At 40.6% G+C, this 21,913-nt stretch overlaps 1 protein-coding gene across 7 annotated transcripts in view; it reads right to left on the bottom strand.

Moving 5' to 3' along the window:
* adgrg6 (adhesion G protein-coupled receptor G6) overlaps positions 1-21,913 on the bottom strand; it is a 148,608-nt gene that overhangs the window by 91,580 nt on the left and 35,115 nt on the right. For all 7 annotated transcript variants that reach the window (XM_038294280.1, XM_038294282.1, XM_038294283.1 and 4 more), the window contains 3 exons: positions 5,107-5,460; positions 4,608-4,741; positions 282-561 (listed from right to left, as the gene is read on the bottom strand). In XM_038294280.1, the coding sequence (XP_038150208.1) occupies positions 282-561; positions 4,608-4,741; positions 5,107-5,460 (768 nt within the window). The remainder of the gene's footprint in view (positions 1-281; positions 562-4,607; positions 4,742-5,106; positions 5,461-21,913) is intronic.

The following is a 21,913-nucleotide window of genomic DNA, read 5'->3' as shown; positions in this document are numbered from 1 at the left end:
TTAGACTGAACTGTCGCACTTCTCGTTGCGTCACACCTCAACCCGCCTCAAAGCCAACGCTGATTGGACGTTCGTTTGGTGAACGGCTCCAAATTTTCTTCAACGGAGAGTCTCCAGACTGATCTGTGAGTGAAATCTTGAAAGCTTGCGAGATCAGGATGGTCTCACGAGGCTAAACTGGAATAAGCGTGACAGAAAATGGATGGATGGAGAGAATATGAGAAAGCTGTTTCTGTCTTTGTCTGCTGAGTTTAAGGGACAAAATAAAACTCTAAACAAACCTCCTAACTTGAAGACTCCTCCAACCGGTACAGTGCGGCCAATAGTGGGCTGGCAGGTCATCTCCTGGGACATCCCATTGAAGTACGTCGCCACACGGCCATCTGAGGACGTCCAGAGGACACAGAAGGGCTTCATGGAGGAGGTGATGTAAGAGGTTGGGATAACTGACTCCACTATGCAGTCTACTCCATCGATGAATATTTTCATGCCACTCTGACTGGAGCCAAAGCTTAACGCCACGTTGTTGTTGACATCGTAGTAGGTGAAGAGCCATCCTTCCTGTTCACGACACACAGACACACACAAAAATTAGAATAAGTTTAAAGCAGCACAGGAATAAGACAAAATGTATGCTGCTTATATCACATTTTTATTTATTTTTTATCTTTTTTCCATCTGTTAATATCAGCTTTTTTATATCAATCAAGCTGAAGAAATCTCTGTTATGCTATTAAAGTAAATTCAAAGCGACTGCCAACTTGCTCACTCCACAGTGTACAAATTCCATCTCCTTAAAACTGGACATTGGCTGGTTAAAAGGCCGTTAGACTGCAAAAACCATCTGGAAATAAGTAAAAAAAATCTTAAATAAAGGGTATTTACCCTTAATTTAAGCAGATAAATAAGATGATTTGCCAATGGAATAAGTATTTTCACTCCTAAAATTAGATAATTAGTTAATATGCACTTGAAATAAGACAAAGCATTTTTTTTCTTATTTTAAATGTAAATTGTCTTGTTCCATTGGCAAAGTATCCCACTTACCTCCTCATTTCAAGAAAAGATGCACCTACAGGTGCTGGTCATAAAATTAGAATATCATGAAAAAGTAGATTGATTTCAGTAATTCCATTTAAAAAGTGAAACTTGTATATTATATTCATACATTACATACAAACTCATATATTTCAGATGTTTATTTGGTTTAATTTTGATGATTACAAATGACAACAAATGAAAATCTCAAATTCATCATATCAGAAAATTAGAATATTGTGAAAAGGTTCAAAATTGATGGCCCCTGGTGCCACACTCTAATCAGCTAATTAACTCAAACCACCTGCAAAAGCCTTTAAATGGTCTTTCAGTCTAGTTCTATAGGCTACACAATCATGGGGAAGACTGCTGACTTGACAGTTGTCCAAAAGACGACCATCGACACCTTGCACAAGGAGGGCAAGACACAAAAGGTCATCGCTAAAGAGGCTGGCTGTTCACAGAGCTCAGTGTCCAAGCACATTAATAGAGAGGCGAAGGGAAGGAAAAGATGTGGTCGAAAAAAGTGTACAAGCAAGAGAGATAACCGCACCCTGGAGAGGATTGTGAAACAAAACCCATTCAAAAATGTGGGGGAGATTCACAAAGAGTGGACTGCAGCTGGAGTGAGTGCTTCAAGAACCACCACACACAGACGTATGAAAGACATGGGTTTCTGCTGTCGCATTCCTTGTGTCAAGCCACTCTTGAACCACAGACAGCGTCAGAAGCGTCTTGCCTGGGCTAAAGAGAAACAGGACTGGACTGCTGGTGAGTGGTCCAAAGTCATGTTCTCTGATGAAAGTAAATTTTGCATTTCCTTTGGAAATCAAGGTCCCAGAGTCTGGAGGAAAAGAAGAGAGGCACTTCATCCACGTTGCTTGAAGTCCAGTGTAAAGTTTCCACAGTCAGTGATGGTTTGGGGTGCCATGTCATCTGCTGGTGTTGGTCCATTGTGTTTTCTGAGGTCCAGGGTCAACGCAGCCACATACCAGGAAGTTTTAGAGCACTTCATGCTTCCTGCAGCTGACCAACTTTTTGGAGATGCAGATTTCATTTTCCAACAGGACTTGGCACCTGCACACAGTGCCAAAGCTACCAGTACCTGGTTGAAGGACCATGGTATCCCTGTTCTTAATTGGCCAGCAAACTCTCCTGACCTTAACCCCATAGAAAATCTATGGGGTATTGTGAAGAAGAAGATGCAATACACCAGACCCAACAATTCAGAAGAGCTAAAAGCCACTATTAGAGCAACCTGGGCTATCATAACACCTGAGCAGTGCCACAGACTGATCGACTCCATGCCACGCCGCATTGCTGCAGTAATACAGGCCAAAGGAGGCCCAACTAAATACTGAGTGCTGTACATGCTCATACTTTTCATGTTCATACTTTTCAGTTGGCCAACATTTCTATAAATCCTTTGTTTTTATTGGTCTTCAGTAATATTCTAATTTTCTGATATGATGAATTTGAGATTTTCATTTGTTGTCATTTGTAATCATCAAAATTAAACAAAATAAACATCTGAAATATATGAGTTTGTATGTAATGTATGAATATAATATACAAGTTTCACTTTTTAAATGGAATTACTGAAATCAATCTACTTTTTCATGATATTCTAATTTTATGACCAGCACCTGTAATTCAAGCAAAAATTACTCATTTAGATTTCCAATTTTTGCAGTCTACCAGGAAATTATGGAAAAGTGATTCTCCGGGTTCGACACAGTGGAGCACATCTCTTTGTATTGAAAACCAAGCCTCTAATTCAATTGTCCAATAACAGGTTAACCATCATAAGAAATGCCAGAAAGAATGACGTCCCTGATAAAAGGAACAGAAATTAACTTCATTGTTACTGTGGCAAAGCCTTAAAGGAAGAGTAAAAAGCTTCATCATCCAGTTGGAAATTGCTGATCTGTGGTACTTCTACATCTAATGGAGTCTTCTAAGGAAGTCAGCATCTTACAACCAGAGACGGGAGATTTAGGTCCACACAGTAAAAAAAAGGCCTTTACAGAGTGTTTCCAGATCCAAGCGCAGGACTAATCCTAAAGATAAGTAGCCTCGTGAGACCATCCTGATCTCGCGAGCTTTCAAGACTTCACTTGCTAATCAGTCTGGAGACTCTCCGTTGAAGAACATTTGGAGCCGTTCACCAAACGAACCTCCAATCAGCATTGGCTTTGAGGCGGGTTGAGGTGTGACGCAACGAGAAGCGCGACAGTTTAGTCTCAAGAACATGGCGGCTTCAGCCGATGAAACTAGCGTTAGCGTGGGTATCGAGCAAGTTTTATCGGAATTACAGAGTATTTTTTTACTGAAAGAAGAGCAAAACACTGCTCTGGAGGCTTTTCTCAGAGAAAAAGATGTTTTTGCTCTTCTCCCGACTGGTTTCCGCAAGAATAGCCTGGCTGTTAGTACGTCATATGCTTCGTTGATCTGATTGGTTTATTTGGCCCGTCTATCACCAACATAGGCCAATCAGCTAACCAGTATTTTCGCCCCTTCCCAAAATTACTTCAACCGAAGGTTTCCAGATGGATATGCGGAGCAAATCCATCTGGCGGAGTCAGGTTAAAAGATAAGTGAACAGGAGAAAAGAAACCAGACGGTCCACCTCTGCTCAAAACCCCATGATCATCTGGTGTGAACATCTCTGACATTTTCGGTGATTAAAGTCGTAGGGAAGCGGCTGTTCCAACCGTTGCATTTCCGAATTCTCCCGAGTGGTGCCCGACTTTAAACGAGCGAATACATTTATTGTAATTCAAATAATTCTCAAGAGGGCAGGATTGTTGTGGAGGAAGGTTCTCAAGCAATTTTGATTGTAGACGGTGTCTCGGAAGCATTGTTGCTAACCACTTAGCAACTTAGGTTCCCAATGGGAAATTCCATTGGGATCAAGTAGCACTAAATTGGTGACTTAGAAACGACGCTGTCAAGGAACGCTATGGACAGCGGAAAACATGCAAGAGGAGGAGAGTTTAGTGTCGGAGGTCGTGGATGAGTCTCCTCCGTCATCCATTTTTTATTTAGAGGATGTTTGAGCCCTTGCCTTGCAACGCTGCCACTTCTGTTAGCTCTACGCCTGCTGAAGACACAGACGTCCATCCCCGTGAACACTGGGACGCAACTCAATGGGAAAGGAAAGGATTCTGATTTCAACCTTTGTGTATATTAGCTCCGACACATGAATCAAGATGCTATAACTGAAAATATTTGACTGACAGATGACCGTTGATATATGATTGGCCGAATTTAGGAGTTCAGGCTGACGTAGAACTAACTGGCCTGAATACATTTTCTAAATTTTGGGACAATATGGTCTGATAAAGAGTACATTTATAAACATGTTTAAGCAAGAATGATTTGATATTTAAATATGACTTCCCTACGACTTTAAAGAATCATAAGAGTTACCAGAACTATCCATCAAACTGCAGTTTTAACAGCTATTGGACTGCAGTTAATGCAACTCCACCTCCTTAACAGTAACTCCACGCTTCGACATACTGAAACCACAGATTGAAACCTCCAAATGGAAACCTCATCAGCACCTGAATAACGTCCAGTCTTTCCACTTCCAAACATATGGTCAGTTCATTGAGTGACGGGATGTAAACAGAGTTGGCGACCTCTGCCACCTCTGCACTTGGGATTTTCACCTTCTGGTTCCTCAGAGCCACAGCAACTGGAGTGGAGGGAATAAAAGAAAGCAAAGATGTTAAAAGGAGAAATAAGCATGGAGGTTGAACACAAAGAGAAAATACACCTTTGAATTTATTCAAACTTGCATAAAAAATAGGATACAGAAGCAACACTGTGTGTTTTCAGATTTAAGTTATCAGTCGCCTTGTTTTTTTTTTTCTACCTTGGTTACCTTAAACAGAAAACAATTAACATACAGAAAAAATTGGAAATTATATGCACATTTTTGGTGAACTCTTAAGTTGGTACCTTTAATAGGCCAAAAAAAAGGTTATACATAGGTTATTTTCAAGACCTTTTAACGTAATTTACTCCTTTTAAAATGTTCACATCATAGCCGGAACGTACCGTGCTGGAAGCTAACCATGAACCCCCTCTTCTGTATGCTGAAGTCAGAGATGAAGGAAAGCTCCATCTCGTTCCTTGTGGAGTTCAGTGTCAAACCGCTGGCCGTCAGACCACAAAACTTTGATTCTGCGTTACCCGTGTTCACCAGGACCCGGTCGTACATGCAGTTTGGCGCCTCTTCCAGTTCAAAGTCCAAAAACGAGAGCTGGATGATGAAGCCGGCTGGCGCCTGCAGGGTCCACTTACAGGTGTGAGTGTTGGGGTATTTCTCGGGGTAGCAGGGTGACTTGATCTCCCCCCGGGCTTCAGTCAGCACCACATTACAATTTATGGAGCTGCAGCCCAGAACTGGAGCTGATGGTAGAATAAAGTCAATGAGTCAAACCTTCAGTTACACGACTAAAGAAATGAGGACAAGACGAAGAAGGACGGACTGAGACAAGACGACAGAGGAGGCAAATAGTTATCAACGCTTCGTCAGCAGTAAGAGATTCACGAAGAACTTTGAAGAACTTTGCAGCAAATGAAGGACGCTATAAGATAAAGGAAGAACCACCAAGAAAGAAGGTACATCTCATCTTTCTTTCGTTTTTAGGAGAAAACGGTACGACATACAGCGCAGTACAGTAGGAGGACTTTGAGTTAGAGAAAAGCTCAGCAGCAAAGACAAGTTCAAGAATTAATCAAGGGAAGAATTATTGTGTACAATTTTATTTTTTTTGGAAGAAAATTAAGAGTTTGGCAACAGGTGAACTCCAGAGTGGATGAGAGGTCATAAGTTCTAATGAACTTAAAGGTATGATATGCAACCGGTGTTGATTTTCCAGCGAGGCTCCCCCCAGAGGGCAAAAGTAAAAGTGCACTGTCGTAAATATGCTCAGCTGTTCTGGTTTCTCCGTCAAGCCAGGCGCGGTTGTTTTGAGCTTAGCAGACATGCGAACGCAACGAATCACCATGTCTACTGCGGTAAGTGACTATTTTGTTCCAATTTTCGAGTTTGAAAATTCTCGCTGGTTCCCCCATGATAACTGCACAAATGTCGCCACTGCGCTAGCAACGAGCGTGCCTTTCACTGGGGGAGTGTAGCAGTTCTCGCCGTAAAGCAAGACCGAGTCTCGCGATGCACGAGACTTCTGAGCCTGTGGGTGCGGGCCGAGGGTACGTATTTCCCCTACAGACCACCAGGGCGGCCGAGAAAACCTTTGTTCGACCTGAAATGACTCATTTAATCATCCAAAACATTTTGGAACACATTAATTAACTGAAAAATGTTGCATAGTATGCCTTTAATAGGTTAGAACGATTTCTTAAAAGATTTATAGGCTGGGATAGATGAAAAAACAAGGTTATCAATAGTGGGCTGCTCAGTGGTGCAGTGGATAGCACTGCTGCCTTGCAGCAAGAAGGTTCTGGGTTTGATTCCCAGCCCGGGGTCTTTCTGCATGGGGTTTGCATGTTCTCCCGAGCATGCATGGGTTCTCTCCGGGTACTCTGGCTTCCTCCCACATTCCAAAACAAATTACTGTTAGGTTAACTGGCTTCTCTAAATTCTCCTTGGGTGTGCGTGAATGGTTGTTTGTCCTCTTTGTCCCTATATTGCCCTGCGATGTCCAGGGTGTACCCTGCCTTTTCCCAGTAGACAGCTGGATATAAACCAAGAGGCCAACAAATCTTTAATTAACTCTTCAAATCTAACAATAATATCTTAATCTTGCCAGAAGCATGTTGTTATCACCATTAGAAGGACAAATTGATCTGTAACCAGTGTTGGGCACGTTACTTTGACAAAGTAATTAGTTATAGTTACTAGTTACTTCTCCCAAAAAGTAACTAAGTTACTAACTGAGTTACTCCACAATAAAAGTAACTAGTTACTAGTAAAAGTAACTATTGCGTTACTTTTGCGTTTCTCGCCCCCGTAACCCTCACCACCCACCCCCACCTTCTCGCCGTGTGTTTCAAAGCCAGCTGAATAGAGCGGACGACAAAGACAAGAACCTGCAGAGAGTTTAGCATTTATTGCAACTCAACATAAATGACATCAGGGGGGAACGCGATGTGAAGTTTTTTAACAGGGCATTCAGATCTGGTGAGTATATGAAATTAATAACTGCGGATGTCTAATTCTGAAATCCTGTGTGTTTGGGTTGTTATAGATACTGTTATAGATATCTATCTAGATGTATACTCTGTGTGTGACATAACGGCCATCAAATAATGTTTAAAATAAAACATACAGTAGGTTGAAAAGGCAGAGTATCCATCCATCCATCCAGATTTCCCCTTTTCCATATATCATTTGATCGTTCTCGCTCTCCGTAGTTCCCCTGTGCCGCGAGCACAGGGCGACTGTTACGCGCCTTTAGCGAGCATGCGCGTTTCCTGTCGCTTGCGCGGTGAATCGTGCCGCCTGCGCTGTGCGGATAAGCAGGGGAAACCGTATGTTTCTCTACGTAACACCGGTATTTCCATTTGGAAAACGCTGTTTTGCTGCTGGAGTCCTCCTCACTCTCCATCTCTCTGTGTGTGCTTTACGTTAACACCCGCCAGCAGAAACACCCACCTACCCAACTGACAGAATCTCACTATACATCAGCCATTCTCATCCTCCCCTCTCTCATGACAAGGCGCGCACGAGTCCTATCATGAAAAAAGGTTCATTGTGCCACCTGAGTAACGCGCAGTAACAGGGTGTCTGCAATGGATGACTGCGTTATAGTTACAGTCAAAGTAATTAGTTAGATTACTCGTTACTAAAACTTTCAACGCCGTTAGTCCCATCACTGTCTGTAATGCAGTTCATAAATGTTCAAAAGGATGTTGCTGTTGCTTTCTGTAATTGCTGGCACTACTATAATTCTAACATGTTTGTCCTGCTGGGGAGTACGGGGGATTTTTGTACAGGAACTGCTGTATTTCTTACAGTGTGTTTTACTGCCTGTAAGGTAAGCAGGAGCTCTGCTAGCCCGGTGTAAAATATACACTAATATACTGAGCTATTTCTGTTTGTTTAGTTTGCCAGTTACGTACATATTACATTTTGTACTGGTGATGTTTGATTACTTTGTAAAAAAGAAAGAAAGGAAAACGGTTGCTGACAGTGTGTTTTACTGCCTGTAAGGTGGACAAAATAAACGCGCCAAGGTCTCCCCACAACTAAGAGCCCTGTGTCTGATTCCTCTTCTGCACGGAACACATCCCACCTTCACCCAAAAGAAAACACAACGCAGAGTCCATAGGGTGTCTTCCACCAGTTGCAGGTTAAAGAGGGAAAGCCTGGGTTACAGATCTAAAGGAAACTAAATCAGATTCCTGCAGATCTCCGGTTTGATCCATTTTCCCAGTGTTGGTCAGGTCTCTGGATGAGGTGGAGCTGCTGGAAGGATTTTATTCACTAGATTGGCTAAACCATTACAATAATTTCCTGTTTTGACTGGAAACCCTTGGTTCTGAAAGTGTTTTAAGGTGATATCAAGCTCATTAAGTAACAGTGTTTATGCAGCTGTTCAAACTTGGATCATATTCCAGGACAACTCAAACATTTCTTTCAGGCTCTGAGATCCTTGTTCTTATCGAATCTTTATTTGCATTAGTAGATGAGATTTCTGTGTTTTTGATATAAATTTTTTGACTATTATGGTGCCAAGAATTAATAAATAGAATAATGACTTTGGACTGATGCTCTCATGCTTCAATGACTTCGTTACTACGGCACATTTGAACGGATAAAATCAGTACGGTCACGTTGGTTCGATACAGTGTGCTAAACGAATGCAGCAAAGCTTTCTACCTAAACTGAGTCTCAAACTCACAATGCACAAATTTTAAAGCAACAACCTTTAAGTTTACTGTTAAAGTGGAGAAAGCCTTCATGCTCAGGGCGGATTTACCATTAGGCTGTTCCCTAGGGCCCAGAGTTCCTGGGGGCCCCATAAAACTCTGTTTAGATGTATAGTTAATCCAAATATTCCTTACTTGTGCACATTAATTATGCTTTTGATCAAAATAATTTCATTACAATCCCATCAGAACGCTTATAGTATTAAGTGTGTCTCAGCCCCCCCGTTCAGTGTCCACCATATTGGATCAGTCATTTGCTGCACATGTTCAGAAAGGTCCAAACAGACAGCAGCAAACCATTTGAAAACAAACCATGCAAAGAGCAGTGCTGCCAACTTCGTGCTTTAGTCGCTATATTTAGTGACTTTTCAGACCCCTCTAGCACTTTGATTTTATAAAAAGCACCTAGCGCCAAATCTAGCGACTTTTTCTGCTACTGGAGACTTTGGCGACAGCATCTAAAAGCAGCGAACTCTGCTCTCCAGAGCAAGTAGATTGGTAACCCCGCCTCCTGCTCTCCTCTATCTCGTCTGCTGTCATGATTCATGCAGCTATTATTTCATCCAAATGAAAAATGGAGAACAGATAAGCAGATCATCAATGATCTTTCATTCCTTTAGAGACAGCATGAAATGTCAGCTGAGTACAGAACACACAGAGGAAAAGAACAAGGAGAGAGGGACAAAACCTAGAACAAATAACGTATCTCCATTCTATTTAAATTTCTGTATCTGTATAATAGATTTGTTTTATGAGTTGTCTTCTGAATTCAGAGGGCCTCCAGCCTCTTTTTGCCTAGGGTCCCAAATTTCCTAAATCCGCCCCTGTTCCCACTGCATTAGACGCTAACACACACTGTGGAGTCCAACTGAAAAAGGGGGATTACCCAACAGCTAAAATTTTATGGTGCATTCAAGGACAACTCGTACATTGGGCTGAAAAACTCATAAAGAATTCACTTTTTTATCCCAAAAAAACCTGAACTACATGAACTGTTTTCTTGTTTTATTTTAAAATCCATCCTCTCGTCACTCTTTGTTCAAGTGAAATCATATTGACGCGTAATAAAGCAGGGTTTAAAAAAATTAATAATTTGATAGCCTTATCGTTTCCAAATGTTTAATGCTGTCTACAGTACAGTCAGCCACCAATGGTTGGTTTCTCCAGAGTTCTAATGAGAAACATGTTGGCCTTTATGGTATTCTGAAACGGCTGGAAATAAGGGGAGAGTTCCCCAACATGAAACAAAACAAAACAAAAAAAAACCCAGAGAGACAAGAGCTGAAATGGAAAATGGAAAGAATGGTTTGCCCTCCTCATACGGAGCAACAATGGAGCCTGTTCATCGGAGGCCCGGTTCTGGCTGAAGCCAAGCCGCAGCCAACGCACTGGAAACGTCAGAAACCAGCTCTGTGTGTGGGTCGGCACCCAGCATTTCATTCTCTGCTCGTCTGAACCCACAACCAGGAGGAAACAATCTCTCTGGGGCCACATGTTCAGAAACAGCCGCAGCTTCGCTTCAGGGAAGCTTGTTCTGCTGCTGTTCTCCTCCTTCCCGGCTGGACTTTCTCCCTGTGAGGCCTGTTAGGGTCACCCAGTCCGTCAACCCCATGAAGCTTTATGCTCATTGAATTTTATTGGGATTTAGGGGCAATTAGACCAAAAAGTATCAACCTTCCTTCCTTAAACACAGATAGCATGTATTAAATGAAAAGTCTGGTCAGCAAGGAATAATCAATTGATCATTATTTATACCTAAAACTAATACGTTTGCTGTGATTTTAGCGTTAATCAGTAAAAAAATTAAAATAATAATTTTCGTTGCAATCACTGAGTCCTGGAGCGGCCATTTTTGCCCAGATATAGTAACCCCTGCCTCCTGCCATCTTCCAGCAGTGACATCACGGTGCGGTAAGCCTAGCGCCATTCTCCCCGCTTTACAAGCTAAATCAATGGGAACTACTAGACACATCTGCAATCAACAACAATTATTGAAGATTTCCAGAGGACTTCACCATTGAAATTCACCAGAGCTATAGTGAAACTGACAATGCCCACGTGCATGGCAGCTGGATGTTGGAATACATCGGGTAAAAGTGAAAAAAAAGAGTTATTCCACCTTTCTGATTCCTGATCCTCCATGGTTGGTCGTTGGATCGCTAACTTGAAGAGGGAGGATTTGCCATCGAACTTCTGACCAGAGAAAAAACCCGTAATATGTAGCCGACATTTGGAAGAAGAATGTTTTCAAGGTGACTTGGATAATAGCGCGTTGTGACAAACACCAGATACAGCACTGGGACTTGATCAACAGCCGATACCGCACCGGGACGTCACAAACCAGTAGGTGGCAGTAGTGTTCTTTGACAATCATGGATGCCTCCAGTAAATTTCATATTAACAGTACTTTCAGAAATATGAATTCTGAATATGACCAGACTTTTCCTTTAAAGATGTCTGCAGATGATCTAAACTGAGCCTCAGTCCAGTTCTGTTGGGTAACACTAAGCAATAAAAGATCCAAGTCCACTTTAGTCCTTTTGCAACCAAAAACTGTTTTTGAAAGAAAATATTGACGATTAGAAGACAGAAATCCAACCCTGCCTTTGAACCAGTTAGAGTTTAAGAGGCGTGCTGAGGGAGGACAGATTTAAAACATTTCTCTTTTCAATACTGAAAATATCTCATACAAATTGGAACAGACAAACGGGTCCACCCCTATGGAAATGGGGATCGTTTGGCTTCTTTTGCTGATGAAGATTCTCAGTCATCCAGGTCATAGTCATTCCGTAAAAATTCAAAAAAAAGACGTTTCGCCACCTCTCCAGGAGGCTTTCTCAATTCAAATGTCTGGATCCACAGTGAGTTTGAGTCTTATATTGACAAAGCCTTGTATCACTTGGAAACATGCAAATGGTAACCGATGATTGGGTCGTTTGGTTCCATCGTTAGCCTTGGCTTCTTTTGTTAGACTGCAAAGCCCCACAACCATCTATGTATCTGACAGACGACCGACCTTTCAGACACTTAGATAGGTATGGGGCATTGCAGTCTAACAAAAGAAGCTAAACGGCCCCCATTTCCAAAGGGGAGGACCCGTTCATCTGTTCCAATTTGCATGTTTTCTAAACTAAAACCAGGCTTTGTTGGGCTACTCTATAAAACCTCGAATTCAACGCTATTTCTGACATTTTGAATTGAAAAAGCTTCCAGGTTGGGAAGCAAAACGCCTTCAAACTTGGAAACAAAGTCCACTTTTTTTGGAATATAGTTTGTGATTCAATGAAAAATCCTAAAAGTTCAATTTGGCCAAAAATTTGAAGCAACAGGTGTTATAGATGACTGGTCTGCACACAGCTGAACTGCTCAGAAACAAACTGAGAATTGCCGAAGGTGCAGGTTCCTTTATTGTCCTTTTTAAATTTTATCAGAAACAACTTTACTGGATAACAATGGTTAATGTTGTTTTTCTTAGCCATTCTTCTAAGAACTAAACCAGCCTCAAATGAATAGATATATTTCAGTATATTGCAATATCTTTGGAATAAACAACAAACAGGTTTATTTCTTTTAGGAGAGCAAGTTTGAAAACACAGTCTGTCGGTACAAGTGTGAACTCTGACCACTAAATAATATCACACCTGTTGGAACAGCATTAAAAATAAAAGCAGATAAATTATTCTCCACTAAAAAGCTTTTCTTTTAATTAAAGTTATGTATATCTACAGCCGTTGCTTAATATGTTTGCCCTGTGACATTTGGGACTAACTTTGATTCAAATATGTCTTTTAATGACTATGATAAGAAAGAAATATAGAGATAGATATGATATATCACGCTAATCTAGAGGTAACAGCACAGCAAATAACGGCAATATTTCATAGAAAACTTTTACTTCATGGAATAAACACCAAATTTAGCAAAAATAAAGTGCTAGACGTATTTAAGAGAACACGGCTGAAAATCCAAAATGGCCGTCTTGTTAAATTGGAAAAAACAAAAACAACAAAATGAGTTTTTAAGGTAAAATGTGTTAAAACAGAAATAATCAATTGGTGTGAATGTTAAATCAAATTTATTTTGAGGAGATACCAGAAGGGTAGTTCCACTACATTATCCCATCAACTCAACCTACCTCCTCCATGCCTACCGAGGAATAATCCCTCCAGCATGATGCTGCCACCACCATACATAACAGAGGGGGCCATGCGCTGTTTAACAACTTTGTAGAATAGGTCTCCATGGAAACAATGTGTTCCCTGCCACCACTTTGCTTCAAATACATGTTTTTGCTATTGGCTTAAAAAAGGAAAACTTTGGAGGAAAGTCTTGCAAAGACTGTGTCGTAATTATCAAGTGTCAGAACCAAACACTGCCAGCAGAAATGGAGAAGCAGGATCTTGATCCCTAAATACTTAAATAAGATTTGATTTGTTGATGCAGTTTGCTAAATAACATTTTCATTATCAGTCTTAGACATTCACACCGGCAGATAACCTTCTGAACCTTCACATCAACTGTCTGATTCAGTGGTCAGGCGTGCTCAGAAGCTGCCCCCTTCCTCCCAGACTGAACTCTAAAAGCTGCATGTTTCTCATGTTTCCGCCTGCATCACCTCCCTTCCCCTGCAGTCTGGCTGCCTCTAATTCCCACACACAACTACTTCTCATTTATTATTTCTGGAAAAAGTGCCAATGTCAGAAGCTTCCTGCTCCACAGCGATACAGGAAGCTCGTTCCATGCAACCGTTATGTTGAGATCCTGTAACGTCTTATCTGGGTTTTAGGAGTGAAAGAGGGGAAGTGTTCTGAAGCAGAAGAAAAATAAAGGTTCTGTTGACAGATTCTTCCATCTGCCGTGGGATCGCTGCAGCTCCTCCAGAGTAACCCTGGAGGATCACTACAGCTTTTTCAGAGTAACCCTGGAAGATCCCTGCAGCTCCTCCAGTGTAACTGTGGAAGATCCCTGCCTGTGGAAGATCCCTGTGGCTCCTCCAGTGTAACCCTGGAATATCCCTGCAGCTCCTCCAGTGTAACCCTGGAAGATCCCTGCAGCTCCTCCAGTGTAACCCTGGAAGATCCCTGCAGCTCCTCCAGTGTAACCCTGGAATATCCCTGCAGCTCCTCCAGTGTAACCCTGGAAGATCCCTGCAGCTCCTCCAGTGTAACTGTGGAAGATCCCTGCAGCTCCTCCAGTGTAACCCTGGAAGATCCCTGCAGCTCCTCCAAAGTAACCGTGGAAGATCCCTGCAGCTCCTCCAAAGGAACCGTGGACGATTCCTGCAGCTCCTCCAAAGTAACCCTGGAAGATTCCTGCAGCTCCTCCAAAGTAACCCTGGAAGATTCCTGCAGCTCCTCCAAAGTAACCTTGGAAGACCCCTGCAGCTCCTCCAAAGTAACCTTGGAAGACCCAGAGTAACCCCTTTCAGTCTAGGTAAAGTCATAAAGAATTTTGAAATACTCTGAATTTAAACCCACATTGAAGGCAAAGACTTAACTCAATGCTAAAATATAAAGCAAATGTGTAAACATGTCACCATATTCGCCTCCACTGTTTGTAGGTAAAGGAATCAACCTCATGGTCTCTTAAAGGAAAACTGCAAACCTGCATTGACCTTGATCACCTCACAGAGCTGCACCTGTGAGCCCAGGATGCTCTTTATCTCTTATCCTGGAATTTCTGAATTCAGTTTTTGTGAAACAAGCCTCTGGGCTCCATCTGGACAGATTCTCCTCATGCTCATGATTTGCATAGTTTTGATGCAGCTCGAACGCAGTGTTGTTAAAGATACAGAGAAAACAGTAACTATTTCATCTCTGGTTCTCGACAAACTTAATGCTTCCAGAGTTTTTAATGTTTTGGCTTCATTCAATGTGACAAAGTTATAAATACATTCTGAAGGAACCGGCCAACAAAAGCAGAGTCTTTCTCAGCTTTATATAACCTCATAGTCAGCAGAACAAACATCCTTTTTTGGTTGGATAACAAGCATCACTTTAGTCCCAAACCTAAGGAGCAGCCGTCATGTTAGAGGCTGAACATGAAGGCACAGAGATCCCTCTGCAGATCTCTCCTTTCACACAAGAACTGATCACATCAAACGGGCCTCAGCACAGATCATTAACCTTTTTGATTCTGACCTCTGTTCACATCGGCTATAAAGGAAAAGTCCAGCTAGCAAGGAATGATCAATGAATCATTATCTATACCTAAAACTAATACATAGGAGGGGATTTAATGAATTTAGGTTAATCAATAAAAAAAATATTTTTCATTGCGATCATTGAGTCTGGGAGCGGAAATTTTTGCGCAAATATAGTAACACCTCACTACTGACATCATCCCACTGGAAAAAAATCGAAATCTAGATAAGTCCTTTTTTCTTAAAATAAGTGCATTTGTTCTTGGATTGAGGAGGTAAAAGAGACATTTTGCCAATGTAACAAGACGATTTACACTTAAAATAAGTAAAGACAATTGCATTCTCTTATTTAAAGAGCATATTATCTTATTTCAGGAGTAAAAATACTCATTCCATTGGCAAACTATCTCATTTACCTTCTCAGATTATGGGTAAATACACTTAATTTAAGAAATATTTACTTATTTCTAGATCGTTTTTTCCAGTGCCGGCACGGTGCGGTAAGCCTACACTGGAAAAATAATCTAGAAATAAGTAAAAATTTCTTAGATTAAGTGTATTTACCCTTAATTTGAGTAGGTAAATGAGATAGTTTGCCAATGGAATGAGTATTTTTACTCTTAGAATAAGATATTTAGATAAAATGCACTTGAAATAAGACAATATAATTGTGTTTTCTTATTTTAAATGTAAATGGTCTTGTTCCATTGGCAAAATGTCTCTTTAACCTTCTCAATTTAAGAACAAATGCACTTATTTTAAGAACAAATGACTTATATAGATTTAGATTTTTTCCAGTGTAGCGTCATTCTCCCCGCTTTACAAGCAAAATCAATGGGAACTACTAGACACATCTGCAATCAACAACAATTATTGAAGATTTGCAGAGGACTTCACCATTGAAATTCACCAGAGCTATAGTGAAACTGACAATGCCCACGTGCATGCACTGCTAAAAAAAAAAAGAAATATAAATAAGTCTTTTTTTTTTTTAAATAAGTGCATTTTTTTATTGAGGAGGTAAAAGAGACATTTTTCAAGTGGAAAAAGACAATTTACATTTAAAATATGAAAAAACAAATTTTCATTCCATTGGCAGAGTAAAAACAATTAATTTAAGAAACTTTTACTTATTTCTAGATTGGTTTTTGCAATGTGGCAGTTGGATACCCTGCAAAAACATTCTAAAAATGAGTAAACATTTCTTAAAATAAGTGTATTTAGCCTTAATTTGAGTAGGAAAATAAGATGATCTGCCAATGGAATTAGCATTTTTACCCTTAAAATAAGAAAATTAGATATTATGCACTTGAAATAATAGACTGCAGTTGTTTTGTCTTATTTTAAATGTAAATTGTCTTATCCCATTGGCAAAGTGTCTCACATACCTGCTCAATTCAAGAAAAATTCACTTATTTTAAGGGAAAAAAAACCTCTTACTTAGGTATAGATTTTTTGCAGTGTATGGGAATACATCGGATAAAAGTGAAAAAACATTAGCTATTCCACCTTTCCAAATCCTGATCCTCCCATTGACGGGTTCGGAAAGTTGGATTGCCAACTTGAAGAGGGACGATTGTTTATCGAACTTCTGGCCAGAGAAAAAACACGTAATATGTAGCCGACATTTGGAAGAAGAATGTTTTCAAGATGACTTGGATAATAGCGCGTTGTGACAAACACCAGATACAGCACTGGGACTTGATCAACAGCCGATACCGCACCGTGACATCACAAACCAGTAGGTGGCAGTAGTGTTCTTTGACAAACATGGATGCCTCCAGTAAAGCACATTCACATGAAAATTACTCTGAATTAAAAACACTTATAATTTATTGAACAATATGTAATAATTTCAAATTTAAAGTACTTTCAGAAGTTTGTATTCTCAACGTGAGCGTACTTTTCCTTTAAGAGCAAAGCAGCTTCAGTAGAAGCTGTTCTGAAAAAGCAGTAACATGATCTCTGAATCCGAGCTCTGATCTTTAAATCTAAGCTCTCTCCTCTTCCTGCTCTGTTGTTCTCCCCATGGGAGCATTTTTCCTTTCACAGCTGATAAAGGCTGATGGACAGCTCAGGTGTGGGCCTACCGACCAATCAGAGAGCCGTAACAGAACAGAGGAAGTGCATCCATGCAAACATTTCGACCGATAAGCAAATACTGCAATGAAGGAGAGGACTGGTTCCCAGAGAAGAAAAGCTCAGTAGTGAGATCAGAGGAGCAACAAATGAGCAACAAAAAAAAGATGGTAGACATGGGCTTAAACCTGAAACTAGAAATATTAAACTAGATAACTAACAACTTGTGCTTTGCTCTGTTTCTTTTTCTTCCCTCAATGTTAACAAGATCTGAATACATATAAAGAAACTTTCCACATGTTTACGATTTAAACAGCAATGAAGGCAAGAGATTAGATGTGATTTAATCTCCTCTTTCCAATTTTTCAGAAAATCTGGTTTTATTCTACTAGAACTTGTTGATTCCTTCAAGTCTACAGTACTAAATAATAGCTGCAAAATAAAATTAATAGCTGGAATATTTATAAAAACAATCTAAAAATGGGAAACAGGATTTGAACAATCCAGTTTTGATTAATAAAAATGTAAAGAATGAAAATCCATTAATTGGGAGGATTTCATGTAGGATAATCTAGTCCTGGTTTGACCCGTCGATCGCTGACCTTTGAACCCGTTTGTCCTTCAGTCCTTCTCTTCAGACCTCAGGCTCTATTATTAAATCTACTGAAGCAGAAACTCAGCATCATGCGTGCAGCGATGCCTGGGGTCACTTTGTCCTCCAACATGGCGGACAGGAAGTTAGCAGACCTGCTCTTTGACCTGATGCTTTATAAACAGCAGAACACATTTTTAATCTCAAAGAAGGAGCTCGCCTCAAGCAACATAAAATATTGTTGTTTGTTAAAGTCGTAGGGAAATCATATTTAAATTTCAAATCATTCTGGCCAAAACATGTATATAAATGTACTCTATCAGACAATACGTCATCTGTCAATCAAATTTTTTCGGTCATAGCATCTTGATTCATATGTCGATGCTAATATACGCAACAGTTGAAATCAGAATCACTTCCTTTCCCATTGAGTTATGCTGATGAAGATTCTCAGTCTACCAGGTCATAGTCATTCCGTAAAAATTCAAAAAATATCCACTGGACTTGGTTTCCAAGATTTGAAGACATTTCACCACCTCTCCAGGAAGCTTTCTCAATTCAAATTCCGTCCCAGTGTTCACGGGGATGGACGTCTGTGTCTTCGGCAGGCGTAGAGCTAACAGAACTGGCAGCGTTGTGAGGCAAGGGCTCAAACATGTATGGCTGGAAGCCTTCTACACCAAACCAAGCTTCTGCCGCCCTGGCGTCCTCTTCCACAACATCTTCATGCCCGCTTTCCTCCTCTAAATAAAAAATGGATGACGGAGGAGACTCATCCACGACCTCCGACACTAAACTCTCCTCCTCTTGCATGTTTCCTCTGTCCATAGCGTTCCTTGACAGTGTCGTTTCTAAGTCACCAATTTAGTGCTACTTGGTCCCAATAGAATTTCCCATTGGGAACCTACTACCACTAAGTTGCTAACTGGTTAGCAGGATGTTTCCAACAAACCAGCCACAACCAAACTTGCTTGCAAACCTTCAGCCACAACAATCGCCCCCTCTTGCTAAACGACCAATAACATTCTTTTTATTCATTCGTGTAAAGTCGTGCACCACTCTGGAGGATTCGGAAATGCAACTAAATCGAGTCTTGTGTAACTTTTTTCTACCTTTTCTAACTTTTTCCTTCTACCTAACTTTTTAGTATCATGTTTGGATTCAGCACTGTGTGAACAACCCCTCTCTTTTAGCTTTTCTTTTTAAGGTAAATTCTAATTGGAGACGCCACAATTTCAGACACAAAACAGAGTCTATGAGAGCAGCCATGATGGATTTACATCCCATTAAAAACGCAGTGAAGCAAGAACCAGAGGCAGAGAGAGCTAGGTCACTGGTTGCTATGGTGATTCCCTCCTTTTCTAAAGTGCAAAGTAGACCCACTAAATCTGATTTCATCTAGAAATCCTGCCAGATTTTAGGCCTCAAGCAAACAGAAAGTCTGAAAACTCTGTTTCCTTTTCTAACTAACTTTTTCCTTCCACCCAACTTTCCAGTGTCTGAATTCCTATACTACTTGTCAGTATTTGTGAGTAAAAACATCTATTGGTTTTCTTTGGTTGGCCAAAATCCTAAACTATATAACTGTACATGTTTCAAAGAAATAAAAGAAGTTTCTCCTCCAGAGTTAATTCACCATAAAGGTATGATTCAGTTCATCATGTTTGAAACATCCTCAAATGTATCTGGTTATATTCTCAGAAATTTTTCAAGAAGGATTAAAAAAAAACAATATTTTATACCTTTCATACGGTAATCTAACCTGAGGACTTGGCCGTTACCGTGACAACGGCACATCAGCGCCCCCTACAGCTCCATGATTCCTCTGTCTCACCAAGAGAGTTAATGCAGCCATCAGTGATCACATGTGAAAGTAACGAGAGCAGGATTAATGTTGGAGCCTAATTAACATTTAGACGTGTGGCTGTTTTTGGCAGCTGGCTCTGTGGCCCACTAATTTAATTAATCGGTTTAAATTGTTAGGCTTTTATGGTCCTGACAGCATCCAGCCAACAGCTTCTCTGCAGAACTCTATAAATAACAGTGTGTGTGATGTAACTGGATTATATCAGAAATGATGGACTGTAAATAGATCCGATTTATTTACAGAAGATGGGGCAAAGCAGACTGGATAATTATTTCTATTAGGTTATTTATACTCAAAGGGCTGGATGCCGGGTCAGACAGGATGAGGAGAAATAAACAAGGGGGGGAATGAGGAGGACAAAAATTACCACTTATGCAGAAGAAAATGCGTTAAAACTACCTTTACTTTAATCTAACGATGCCAGAAAAAAACTTTTATTTTGAAATATACGCCTGACCTTCATTGTAAAACATCGGTTTCCTCTCTATCTTTTAACGATCAAAGTTCTAATCAGAGATACGATTTCAGATCCTGTAAAGATAAATAACTCTGGGAGGGGGAGTAAAAACTCTTTGGCACAAGTGAAAATCTCTTTTTAGGAAAAGCCAGAAGATTGTTGACGTGATTGGTAAAGTAAAAGTACAACGTATTTTTGCACATAAATGTATCCCAGTCTGACTGTTGGACTGGACTTATTGGGTCAAACTGGGAGTTCCCTGAAAACTGTGTGACTGGACATGAATTTGGTCTCATAGAACACGGGTTCTTAGAAATACATAAATAATTAATAATACTTGAACTTTATTCGTCTCATATTGGAGAAATTTACCCCTGCATTTAAAGCATCCCCATGGGCAGGAGTGGGCTGCCATTGTGTGCCCCGCCCAGGGAGAAGTGTGGGGTCTTTCTAAGGCAAGGCAAGGCAAGGCATTTTTATTTGTATAGCACAATTCAGTACAAAGACAATGCAAAGTGCTTTATATGATTAAAATACAGGAAGATAAAGCAGAATCAAAGCAAATAGGAAAAAATAAATTAAATAAAATAAAAAATGCAGAAACAAAAAAGAATATTAAAAACAGTTGTACTAAAGACAATATGTTTTAGTTGAACTGTTTAACTAGACAGTGGAAGGCCATCCTAAACAAATGTGTTTTTAGTCTTGATTTAAAGGAACTCAGGCTTTCCGCACTTTTACAGTTTTCTGGAAGTTTGTTCCAGATAAGTGGAGCAGAGGAACTAAATGCTGCTTCTCCATGTTTAGTTCTGGTTCTAGGTATGCAGAGCAGGCTGGAGCCAGAAGACCTGAGTGGTCTGGAGGGTTGATACACTGAGAGCAAGTCTGTGATGTATTTAGGTGCTAAGCCATTCAGAGATTTATAGACTAACAGAAGTATTTTAAAGTCTATTCTCTGAAATACAGGGAGCCAGTGTGAGGACTTTAGAACTGGGGTGATGTGCTCTACTTTCTTAGTCTTAGTGAGGACACTGGCAGCAGCGTTCTGGATCAGCTGCAGCTGTCTGATCCACTTTTTAGGCAGACCTGTAAAAACACCGTTGCAGTAATCAATTCGACTAACGCTTGGATTAGTTTTCCAGATCATGCTGAGACATTAGTCCTTTAATCATGGAAATGCTCTTCAGGTGATAGAAAGCCGACCTTGTAATTGTCTTTAAATGCTTTTGGAGGTTCAAGGCTGAATCCAGCACTACACCTAGATTTCAGGCCTGATCAGTGGTTACTAGCTGAAGCGACTGAAGCTGTGTGCTAACTTTAGATCTCTCCTCTCCTCTATTACTTCAGTTTTGTTTTTATCCAGTTGAATAAAAGTATGGCACATCCAGGCACTGATTCCTTCTCAGCATTTCCTCAGTGCTTGAATTGGTTCATAGTCACCTGGTGACATGTTGATGTACAGTAAAGCTGTGTGTCGTCTGCATAGTTATGGTAGCTGATGTTGTTGTTTTTTATTAACTGAGCGAGAGGGAGCATGTAGATATTGAATAGGAGGGGACCCAGGATGGACCCTTGGGGAACCCCACATGTGATTTTTGTCATCTCTGATGTAAAATTGCCTACTGACACAAAAAAGTCCCTGTCCTTTAAGTATGATTTAAACCAGTTGAGAGCTGTACCAGAGAGGCCGACCCAGTTTTCCAGGCGCTCTAAGAGAGCCAGAGAGGCAGTCGGTGGGAGTGGGTTTCAAACTCACAGCCTCAGGATTCCAAGCTCTACGCCTTAACCACTAGACCACCACTCCCCACATAAAATTAGTTCTCTCTATAT

This window comes from Cyprinodon tularosa, unplaced genomic scaffold, assembly GCF_016077235.1.
Source record: "Cyprinodon tularosa strain WSP-4 unplaced genomic scaffold, ASM1607723v1 ctg338, whole genome shotgun sequence".
In the NCBI taxonomy this organism is placed as follows: Eukaryota; Metazoa; Chordata; class Actinopteri; order Cyprinodontiformes; family Cyprinodontidae; genus Cyprinodon; species Cyprinodon tularosa.
This window is presented reverse-complemented; position numbering and strand designations above follow the sequence as displayed.